Source organism: Penaeus chinensis, chromosome 2 (assembly GCF_019202785.1).
Source record: "Penaeus chinensis breed Huanghai No. 1 chromosome 2, ASM1920278v2, whole genome shotgun sequence".
Lineage (NCBI taxonomy): Eukaryota > Metazoa > Arthropoda > Malacostraca > Decapoda > Penaeidae > Penaeus > Penaeus chinensis.
This window is the reverse complement of record NC_061820.1, coordinates 6,435,724-6,448,223: the sequence shown is the minus strand read 5'-3', so window position 1 is coordinate 6,448,223 and position 12,500 is coordinate 6,435,724. Positions and strand designations below refer to the sequence as shown.

Sequence of the window (12,500 nt, the reverse complement as noted above, 5' to 3'; positions counted from 1 at the left end):
TTCTTTACAAGATCAAAAACACTTAACGGTAAATTGCTTGCCTTTCAAGGAAATATGGCTTATGATACAAATGATGTATTTTAGGTCACACAGCATTAAAAAATCAAATGTACATCAAATTTTCAGAATATTTGTATGAGCCGGTACAAACAAAGTGGAGACTTCTACCACACTTACTGCAGAGAGAAGAACGGCAGCGCGAAAGCTCTAGCCGCTGCCATTGACTTGGGCGTCTGCGACATGCACTACCAAGACGAGCAGGGCCGGACGCTGCTCCACGTGGCCGCGGAGCAGAACGACCGAATCAAAATCCGGGTTCTGCTGAAGCGCGGCGCCCTGCCAACCGCCCGCACCCACGACGGCAAGACGCCCTCGGACCTCGCCCGGGAGAAAGGCCACCTGGAGGCTGCAGAGACGATTGCAGACAAGATCAGAGTTGAAGAAATGGTAAAGCTGAATAAGTATTACTGAATAAGTACCTTTGAAAGTATTATTTGTGTGTGTGTGTGTATGTTCACACACACACACACACACACGCACACACACACACACATACACACACACACACATACACACACACACACATACACACACACACACATACACACACACACACACACACACACACACGCACGCACGCACGCACGCACGCACACACACACACACACACACACACACACACACACACACACACACACACATACACACACACACACACACACACACACAAACACACACACACACACACACACACATATATATATAATATATATATAATATACATATATATACACACATGTATAAGTAGATGTGTATGTATGTGTTTGTGGGTGTATGTTTAAATGGCTAAACGGACTGTCATAACCAATATATCTTTACACAGGTACACTTTCTTCATCTCGATGAAAATCTTAGTTAGCAACTTCCAAACTAAGCCTTGCCTCACCTTTGCTAATATTAAATATATATATATATATTTATACATTTTTAATTGTTATTACTAAATCATTTTCAAAGAAAGTGCACTAAAATAACAATTACTCTATAATGTTGTATATATAATTAAGCCAATGAGAGTGCGCCGTGATATATCAGATATAGCTAGACGAATAATTATTTGTTTAATTGACTCGATAGAAGGCCCTTTTTGTAGCATCCCGAAACCCCTAACAGTTATCTTTATCTCCTTCACATAAAGAAAGTGGAAAACCATTAAAGTACGTAATATGCTGGCATGATATTTTTAGAAGCAGAGATTGTGGTTTCAAATAAAATGGAAAAAAAGTACCTGACCACTCTGCAACTTATTTTGTTTATACACACCACTCTCAGATTCTGTCAAAATATTTTTTTTTTCCCTTATTACATACATTATTCTTCATATGAAAAGTGGAAATTGCATAAGGTTTTGGATCTCTTCGTATCCACCGCGAGTGATTTCCGGTGGATACAGACAGCTGGGTATTCCAATGATCACTGACTCCTTGATTGAATTATATCAACAAATTAAGATATACGGCATTTTATTTGATATTTTAGAGCCTGTAAGGTTATTATACCATGGAGGTGCAGAATGATTCTGAAGACATCCCGCTGAAGTCAATACCACGTCATTTGACTCGGACACGTTGAAAATTCATACAATGTCGTTTCAGCGACCGGCATGATTGACTTTAAATCTTACCCAAATAGAGTGTATTTGATGTACTGATAAAAATACACAGAAACATTTTATACACCTTTACAATAAAAAGTTGTATTAAGAGACTTGCGATGTGATTCGTAATCAATGAAAATATAAATCCATATCTGAGACTTTGTGAAATATATCTGAAAAATATCGCGCTCTGATTGGCTTGCCGGAGTGTATCAAACCGTATCAAGTTCAACAAGATCCAAGAATGTACACATAAAGGGCAAACACGTATCAGTGTATCAAAGTGTTAAGAGTTTCAGTAATGTTACAAAAAAGGCCTTTTATATTATTTACCACATGTAAAACCATAAGTTCCCCTCTATTAATTATGATAATCAAGAATTCCTTATCATTAACCATAAGTCAATTTCATTATCGGGTCCAATAGGCTAAATTAAAATGTTACTTGGTTATATGTACCCTGCTCATATCAGAGAACTCACATCATAAACAGACGAACCTGGCCCTGGCTGCAGTAATGAGAAACAGTCCCCTCAAAAGTTAGCTTAATATTGTTTTACTCCCATTACCTAAACAATCGTTTATGCTACAGCCAAGAGCATAGAGTTAAGGTAAATTTATGTTTCACGCACATAAGTTTTTTCTCTCGATGAGCTGCCTCCGCGCACCCCGACGCGCTCTTCGTTACGGCGCCTGAAGATCCGTGGGTAAAGAACAGCTGGTCATTCTGCGTGTGCATTAAAATTCTAAAAGGGAAGGTTCTGACAAATATTTTTTTTCAATGGCCCTTACCATCCCATGTATCCATGCAGAATATGTAGCCTACTAAGGATGTTAAATGGGGTCAGAAGGGTCTCCAGTGCAGCCTGCTTAAATCCTCGCTTTCATTTGTCCATCTACTTCCATCATACTCTCATCTCCTTCAGCATACTCCATGAATACATGTATTCTATACCCACTCACCTCAAACGCAGTGCTCACACCACCACAAATCGAAACATTCTACCCACCTAATCCTCAAAGCAAACTAAGATCTCCATCCGCAGGTGCAATATCCCACTGATTCTTAGACTAAATGCAATTATTCGACACGGTCCATTTCCACACAAAAAGGCACTCCAGACATCAACACTGGACGCTAATAATCCGAAAATCCTGACTCCTGTCCTTGTCCCTTTTAGTAACTTTCCACAATCATTCAATTCCTACAACTTACCTGAGAACTGGCTTTTTGTAACCCCCCTCCCCCCCGACACACATACACATCTCTATGACAGCAGATAATGAAAGAGGTTTACTTTTTCAGGGTCACAAAAAGAACATGCTTTATACTCACCTTTTGAATCAAATAACTGCAATGGCAAAAGCTAACTTACAAGGAGATAATGAGGAACAGGCAGCCCGTCTGGCAGCCGTGAAGGAGGCTTCCTCACTGCTGGCTTCCGGTGCCCCTTTGGAGCCTCCGGGAGGCCACTCCTGCTACCCGCTGCACCATGCCATCACAGCTAACTGCACTTCTCTGCTGCCGCTACTGCTGGCTGCTGGAGCGCCGTTGACGTCGTCTGCTGACAGTTTTGGCCCAGTGCAGATGGCATGGATGACCCCGGATGCCACACCTTGGGTCGGCGTTGTCGTAACAAGGGTAAGCACGGAAGGGAATAGAAACATATTTTATGATTTGAACAAGCAGTAAATAATAAGATTTATGATTTATATTGGTACTTTTCCATTACATACATATACACACACATATATATATACATATATATCTATATATCTATATATATATATATATATATATATATATATATATTATATATATATATATATGTATATACATATATATGTATATGTATATATATGTATATATACATATATATATGAATATTATATGTGTATATTTTTATACATATGTGTATATATATACACATACATATAATATATATACATATATATAGATATGTATATATATATATATATATATATATATATTATATGTATATGTATATATATATATACATATATAATGTACTAGAAAAGAATTTGATCCATATGCAGTACAGCTGTTCTATATATTGTGTATCATATTTTTACTTTATTTATGAATATCAAAATGAATATTAGCTCTAAGAAAAAAAAAATCAACACAGGCTGCAATACATAAGATCCAGATGGAAATGAAGCTCCTGGATCCAGAACTTCAGATTTTAGCAGAAACTTTAGTGAAGTCGTTGGAGGGAGATACACCTTGGGCTGCAAAGATCAGCGTCATCGGAGACTCTTCAAGCACACTAGACAGTCTTTTGTTCCGAGCCTGTGCCAGTGGAGCAACCACGCTTGCCTGGTGGATCTGGCACAGCGGAGGCAGTGCTGTGTCCCAGGACAAGAACGAGGAAACGCCCCTGCACGCCGCCCTTGACGCAGAGCATCTTGGCACAGCGACTGCCCTCGTGCCTCCACATGGGGGCGAACCTCTTCCTGCCGGACAAAAACGGACGTGCTCCTTTCGATCTAATACCAGATGATGCCACCAGAGAGCACCTTCTTAAGGTATCGCTCCGCGCACTCAGACACGCGTTTACTGAAACACTTATGGACAGTTATATATGAGGCGTTGTGAATGGGAGAGGCGAACACGCAACCTTAAAAAAAAATTCTTGCATCTTTTTGGTGTGATTAGTTCGCCATTTAATGGCTGATAATTAAAGATATCAATATGGTGAAAAACTCGTATTCAATGCGAAACGCAATTTTTAAACCCATTTGTCACAAAACTTGATTCATTCTCAACGCCTCACACACACACACACACACACACACACACACACACACACACACACACACACACACACACACACACACACACACACACACACACACACAGAGATAGATAATTAGGTACGTACATTCATAGATGCATGGATACATATATAAATATATATACATATATATATACATTAACATATATATACATATATACACATACATATATGTATATTTTATATATATGTATATATACACACAATACATATATAAATGTATATATATACATATATATAGGTGCGTATATATATAGAAATATACCTATATGTACTCATATATATTCATATATGTATATATATATGTGTGTGTGTGTGTGATTGTGTGTGTGTGTGTGTGTGTTTGTGTGTGTGTGTGTGTGTATGTGTATACACGGGTGTGTAAACATACATGAATATATATAGATAGATAGATAGATGGATAGATTATACATATATAGATATGTATATATATATATATATATATATATATGTATGTATACACAGTGTCTGAATTTCTCCTACAGGCTTCTTTGGCGAGAGAATGTCGGCGTTTGGCTGATGAATCAGAGAAGGCCCGAGAACCAATACAGAGAGAGGAAGCAAAGACGTTTGTTGTACTTCTCCTTTCACTGTATTACGCATATCATTCACTAACAAATATTGACCATGATATGCGGTGCTGGAAGACAATCTTTGGGTGCCTAAACGATGAATTATCTGAATGTGATGATGACTGGATGGCTAAACTCTTCCGTGTCATCAGAAAACAGGATACAAGAGATTGTGAAGATAAAGGATCGGAAAGCAGCTTCAGAAATCACACCTACAGTGACTTGCTGGACCAGATTGCAGAAAGACCGTCAAAGTATATTGCATCTAGTATATCTCTGGGTAATTCAGACAATGTACATAAACAGGTGAACACATTTAGTGAAATCTTAGAAAAAGCAACGATTCAGAGTTGTGAAAAGGAGTTCCCACTATTTCTCCATCTCTTGGTGCATGTGGGAGGCCAGAAGGTCAATCAAGAACTTGAAGTGTGTCGGGCATCGCCCTTGCATTACGCCGCTCGGAAGAACAACGCTTCTGCAGCCAGGTACCTCGTCAGTCACGGATCTTCGATTGAGGCGAAGGATCGTTTCGGCAACACACCTGCACACTATGCCTGCATGTATGGCCACAAGGATCTCGGAGACTTTTTGAGGACTTATAAAATAAACATATATGGATTAACAGCAATGGACATTCTATATGGTTATGGGAAATACCTAGAGCTATATGAATTGGATTTAAAATCTCTAGAAAACATAGATATGCAAAAAACTAATACTGGACCTCAAAGAATAAAAATTCTTTTGAAGGAGTTCAAGAAAAAATGGCAGTCATATGGCATAGGCAAAGCAATAGCTAAAGTCCATATCAACTATTCAAGGGGAGAATCTCAAGAAATAGAAACAGCTCTGTTAAATTTTGTAGACAGTCTCAAAAACTCAGTTGCATTGAAAAATCCTATGTTCAGTGGGGAAGTAGTAATGCTAGGAAGTTCGGCAGACAATGTGAGGCTCTTTTGCCCTGATGAGTTTGACTGTAATATTGTATTAAACAGTTTCAATGGAGGTCTGCAAGTGTCACTGGAAGAAATGGGACCTAATTATAGTGGCTGTAAAACAAAAATTAATGTATCATCAAACGACAAGAACATTATCAGCCTTCTTAAAGGAAATAGATTCTTGCATACATTTTATGATCTGGTTAAGGAGTGCATTTCAAATATTGACCCTGAAGATAAAAGGATGACAATTATTCCACCTGGGGTGAAAAGGACCAAAGTTGGAGTGGGACTCAGCCTTGCCTGGACGGGTAGGGAGTACCCTTTACTGCTGGTGGATGTGGATATCGTACCCACTATGGAGGCTCCCTGGCCAGCAGATCTGCCGAGGCCACCTCTTACACCGCCTCACCTGAAGTCAGTGTACATCAACAACATTGGTAACGGCGAGTGGAGGTTCTCCTTCGCAAAGGCAGAGAATGAAATCATGAAGAATCTGACTCCTGATCAGAGGCTAGTGTTTCTGGCTTGTAAGATGGTTCTTAGTTCCCTCAAAGTGGAAAAGTGGGCATCAAGAGATATTCAGAACAGATTTAAGTATTTCGACAAAATTTTCTTCAAAATTTCTTCACCAAAAAGTTTTATCTTAAAAAACACATTTTTCTTGGAACTACAAGATTACAAAGACCAGAGAAACTATTGGACAGACCATTTAGAGAAAAGGATAAGATCAGTTTTTGAACGCATGTGTGAAAAAGATATCAAAGGACCTGTGAAAATAGAAGCTTACTTTGCAGGCGGGACAGAACCCTCATCCCTTGGATACGGGGCACCAGAAATTGTTTCATTTTTCACTCCTAAACCTGGCTTTCACGGAGTAAGTGAATACTAGGCGGGACGATCAGGTTATAATCATCAGCTCCAAACAATTCCTAAGGGTTTTATGTGTCCTCTCTGGTTCAGTAATTTGCCTGGGGTTATCAGGCATTTGAGTAGCAGTTACCATTACTACGGAATGACTTTCTGTTAACATCCCCTTATCTCGTTGACTCTTTAACAATTAATGATTTCTTATAAAACCATAAAGCCGAGCTGGGTAATGTTTGTTTACCCAAAGGAGGATCTCCAATCCTGTATCTTGGTGTGAATATAAATTTCAACAGTAGCCTCTTGAACAAAACTTTTTCCACGTCACTCAACCACTCTGAAGTTTATGCGTGGGTTCTCTTAATATATATAATTAACAGTGTCAAAGTATCTTCAACAGCCAAAGAGTCAAAGTGATAATCAAATAAGTCCTTTAGAACAACTCGCTTCATTGCCTTACTGTGAGTTTACTACCTTTCTTCCTTTTTCCTTTTTTGTCTGTCTATTTTGGTCAACTGTGTGTAACCATGCTCAGTAGATATAGTATATCAGTAATGCAAGAACCACTCTGTTAAAGGATTTCTCCTCTTGTTCTTGAGAAAGACTGGGATCAAAACAAGATGCTTCAAAGACGCTGTTCAAAATTATCCTGTATTACCGATCTCTATCCGTTTTGCGTCCTCAGCTAATGACTTCCTCTTCCCCTCGTGTGTATATTACAAGAAGGTTCAGATTCCAGAAGTGGTAGAGCTATTCTGGCTTTTCGTTCTTGGTCCTAATTTTAATAATGAAATTTTTAAATGCAGAACTTTTGCGAGAGAGAGGGGTTATGGTATTCCATGCCATTTCCTGTGAAAGAAAGTATTTTAGTGTTTAAAGGCAAATTAATAAGCCATTGGCCCTTTTTTTTATTTTTGTATACATGGAATGGGAAAGATGTTCTCACTATCTAGTCACTGTAGTGGAATTTGATAAATAAACTTTGAAATGAGTTATTATATTTTAGAAGAGCATGGTGTTTGATATTTTTCCTATTACAGTTAATAATATTTAATTTCCAAAAACTAAACGGCCGAGTGTATTTATATTTATTCTCAGAATTGAGTATTGTTTTTCCTTCTTTTGTTTAGTTTGGTTAGTAAATCATGCTCATATTGCTGTGATCTCGGGTTTGTGTTTGGTTGCTGATAGTGTTCGAGTCTCAGTTTAACTACAATCTTTTAGAATGACTGTTGTTTATAGACATTTAAAGAAAATATTTAAAATGTATATTAGACTCAAATGATTTGTGTGTGTGTGTGGAGTATTTAACTTTTAATTAATGTTGAAATTTTCATCTGTGTGACCGGTATTTCATATCAAATAAAAGGGGTTGCCTAGTGAGTTTTACCAACATGTGTGAATAGAAAGAGGTGTTGTATAATCCTTATGTATTACTTGATCAGTAATAGAAAAAAGGAAAATTGGTAACAGTAAAATTATTTATTGAGTTTTCTCTTTCTCTTGGGACACGAGTAGGATAGTTTTTTTCAAGGTGTTGTTAGCCAGTATCATGATAACAAATGCCCACGTCACCTTAGTTTTAGAATCACGAAGTTCTTACTTTGAATTTGAAACTTAATCATGAAGTCATTAATAGCTTTCTTTTTTATTTGATTAATATATTGCATAAGTTGGGAATGTATTTCCAACCTGGATATAATATTGTCTTTTCTGTGCCTGTAAACTGGATTTCTTCTTTTTTTTTCGTTTTTATTTTCAGTGTTGAGAGTTATGTCTGCAATTTAAATATCCCAGAAGTTACAAAAATTCATGTTGACGAATTTTCTCTTACACCTTTGCCATAAAAAAAAAACTTGTTTCGGTTTTGCTTATTACAAATTTGAATGGCAACTCAACTCCATCTTTTCTATGGAGTTGATGACATTGTCATGACGTATCAATACGTGATTGGTGGGATTAACTAGCTCGTTCTGCACATGTGCAGGATTAATCTTTGAACTCAAAAGTAAAGCCTGGTCTGGAGGTGAATTAAATTTTAACCCTGGACACTTAAATGAGGATATCATTGAATAATAGGCAGTTGTTAACTTAGTATTATGTAGTATGTAGCAGCTGTGCTATGTAACAGGCAACAACAATGCATAGCCAATGGCAGCTTCAGAATATGACCCTTTTCAGACCCACCATAATTATTTTCGGAGAGCTATACTTTTACCCATTAAGAAATGTCAGTGCGTTCCTGTTCACTGCCCGAAAAGGGTACACGAGGGCAGGTTAGTACGATTTAATTAGCATATAGCGAGAGCCGGTGAAACCACGCATATTTAATAGAAAAAAATCAAACAATTAAAAAATTTAGCAAATGTCCTTAATGTACACAGTTATTACATATATGACAAAGAACGAACAGTTTTAGAGAATGGTTAACCGCAAATCATCCGTAATTGAGTAGTATGGTTGGTTGTTGTCTTCCGCTGCGCCGCATCATGTGGCTTACGCGGCCTCAAAAGCAGATGGCGCTCAGGCAAAGAGAAATAAACCACCTTGCATATTATGGCAGTTGCAGAGATTGTATCATTTCATTATTTGAAGTTAATCATTGCAAAAGTTTACAAACTGTATGTTGCCAAAATGTATTGAAGGATTGTTGTTCTTAGCTATAACGACAACAGGCGCGGTGACCGCAACGATTGCTTGATATGGTCTAACGATATTACTGCCAATAACGCAAGGTTCAATTAAACAGGTAGCACCACTCCATCTCATGTGAAAATATTCGTCCTCATTCATTGCAAATATGATTTGACACAGTAACATACTAAGAGACTCCTTGCCATTATGTTTAAAAAGAAAATCCTTTAACCAATGTGTCCACCCAGTTATGAACTATGGATCAGAAGCATGGACTACAAATTACTGGAGAGGAAACTAATAAGTGCCCAGAGAGGGATGGAGAGGTTGATGCTGGGAATAGGAGAACTAGATTTGGGAACAGACAAAAGTGGGGGGATATACTTGTGAGCATGAAAAATAAAAAATGGCATTGGGTAGGTCATATAACAACTGAACTATAGATGACCAGTGATAAGATGGCGTGACGAAATAACGAAATTTTGGGGCCAAGACTGGAAACAAAAACGCAAGACAGACAAAGACGGGAAAGATTGGGAGAGCCTACGTCCTGCATTTGATTAACCCAGGCCGATGATGACATATATATATATATATAGATAGATAGATAGATAGATATATGCATGTATACATACATTCATACATAAATACGAACATACATTCATTCGTAGGTACATTAAATAACAATCCTACACACACACACACACACACACACACACACACACACACACACACACACACACACACACACACACACACACACACACACACATATATATATGTATGCATGTATGTAAACACATACACATAGGAACGCATGATATTTTGCACTGCTGGTGGAGAGAGAGCGTGAGGCAAAGTATTATACACGCTGCCCGATGGTCGTACAGTTTCAGCTTCGTGCTACTGGAGATACATAAAGTATTCTTACATGATAAATACATCATTATTTTTTCACATACATAGATAATACTGTAGTAAGCTCCATAAAACAAAATAACATCGAACACTCTGACGTACTTCTTAACACCTTACATAGCCATGTCCCCACACACACAGAATGCGTCCTCAGTAGCTGCGAAACCCATAGACTCCCTGCAGTACTGAAATCGTCGATACTCTGTAATAAAAGTGGTCAGATGTTGGTCCTCTTTAGTTAGCTCGATCTGCCAATAACCATAGCCCGCATCCATGGTGGTAAAACACTGAGCTTTCGGGTCCACATTTCGAATGACGGCAAAGGTTGTAAGAGAGGGGTGCAGTGGACGGAACTCTTGTTTAACCCCAAGTCGTAATGCATACTCTGTCATCTTGTTTACCTACGGCAACTAGTGGATGACACAAATCTAAGGGCGCGTCACCAGCTGATTCGATTATCCTTTGGGTTACCATAGTCAAGCTCCTTCTTGATTTGTTCATAAATACCATTGGAATTTGAAAATGGATGGTGAACAACACAAGACTACCAAAATGTCATGGAATTCTTTCAGGAAGTAGGGCGTAGCATCTTGGTATTTTAAAGGGGAATTTCTGCGCACGAGTTCACATACTTAACCTTCAACATAGTCTTCGGGCATTTTTGGAATATAATGGCCAAATCTTGGTTGTGACCATATGGTAGAAATGGAGTCTCGATGCTTTCATAAACTTGAATCTAGGAGGAGCATGCTTTTTGTATAACTTAAGATTAGTCGGAAATGTAACAAGTACAGGAGCCATCTCTGAAACGTTGACCGTTAAAACCGTAGTCAGCAAATGAGACCGTAGGCTGCTCCGAGGGACAGCTAAACTCTATTGCGTGCCAATCACAGAGACGTCAGCGGATATCAGGTATAAAGTAATATATCTATGCGTGATAAGTTCACAGATAGTTGGAGTGTCATGGGTTTGAGTAAGAAGGAAAACTAACATGGTGATAATTATTATATCCCATGTCTTAACCGATTCGCCCCATGTGGCAAGAATACATGCCATGCCCACTGTAATACACGTTTATTTACTGTATTTACACATAGATGGCTCTACAAGTTCTTCATCATCAAATAGCCAGTTATTAGAAACTACCTATCTCACCTGTTTACCCTTTTCTTTTACTTTAAGAAAGGGTCTTTTGTATCATTTCAGTGTCTCAAATATTTGAATAACAAATTAATAATCATAACATCAATAACAATAATAACAGTATCGATAGCAATGGTATTAATTTTCCCGCCAATTCAAGGAATGGGAAAATCAGGTCCGGTAACTAGGGCCTACTGATAGACTCCTTGCCAGCTGAGCACATGTGGAGCCATCTGTATGTAACAAAATTCACCAAAAACTACAGGGGACAGAGCATAAATCAGGGGCGAATGGGTTAAAGCTGGCCAAAAGGAGAGAGAACTTTGTCCTTTTCGAAAGCCCTGTGTTTAGAGATCTTCAGAGATTCTTCGCAGACAGATGAATCGACTTCATCTGCAACACATCTGAGCCATATATTAAAATCAACAAACGATTTGCCGTCCGTCTACTTGCAACAGTGCCTATGATCTCGTTAATTTATTCCTTGGTGTGCGCCTGCAGAATGTCCATTACATCGTTAAGTGGCTTCTTTGTAGAGGGAGGCATCAGTAGTTTATGCTCCTATACACACTGAATTTCAAGGGAGAGGCACATCCAGAACTTAATGACCTGCATAGGTTGCAGTAAGGTTCACCGTTGTGCTGTAATCGTCCCGTAGAGATCTCCATTCCCGAAATATTTGATACGTAGCGACGGGTTTGAGTGGTGTCCGCGTAGCAGCTTCCTGTTGAGGCAGAAAAGTGGGTAGGCGGTATCTGGAGTATTTGTATTCGACAGATGGGACCCAGGTAGGATGTGGGGAAACTGCCGTGAGGTGGCTAGCATGGACATTAAAGCCCCAAATCTCTTCGTCTCATCTCCTCGTCCTACCGCCTCGATTTCCTCTATCCTGAAAATGATCTAGTTTCTGCTCAATTTCCCTTCCTCCCTT

At 38.6% G+C, this 12,500-nt stretch overlaps 2 protein-coding genes across 2 annotated transcripts in view; both read left to right on the top strand.

Annotated features, from left to right (window-relative positions):
* Nucleotides 1–99, top strand: part of LOC125031395 (serine/threonine-protein phosphatase 6 regulatory ankyrin repeat subunit C-like) — a 2,924-nt gene extending 2,825 nt beyond the window's left edge. Inside the window, exons 4-5 of the mRNA XM_047622112.1 lie at nucleotides 1–28; nucleotides 85–99. The exon at nucleotides 1–28 is cut by the window's left edge and continues 1,132 nt beyond it. Coding sequence (XP_047478068.1) covers nucleotides 1–28; nucleotides 85–99 — 43 coding nt within the window. The remainder of the gene's footprint in view (nucleotides 29–84) is intronic.
* The window catches only part of LOC125033550 (ankyrin-1-like), a 5,094-nt gene extending 2 nt beyond the window's left edge, over nucleotides 1–5,092 (top strand). The window contains exons 1-4 of the mRNA XM_047625144.1: nucleotides 1–447; nucleotides 2,964–3,299; nucleotides 3,808–4,207; nucleotides 4,983–5,092. The exon at nucleotides 1–447 is cut by the window's left edge and continues 2 nt beyond it. Coding sequence (XP_047481100.1) covers nucleotides 136–447; nucleotides 2,964–3,299; nucleotides 3,808–4,182 — 1,023 coding nt within the window. The 5' untranslated portion in view covers nucleotides 1–135 and the 3' untranslated portion in view covers nucleotides 4,183–4,207; nucleotides 4,983–5,092. The remainder of the gene's footprint in view (nucleotides 448–2,963; nucleotides 3,300–3,807; nucleotides 4,208–4,982) is intronic.
* Nucleotides 5,093–12,500: the final 7,408 nt, after the last annotated feature.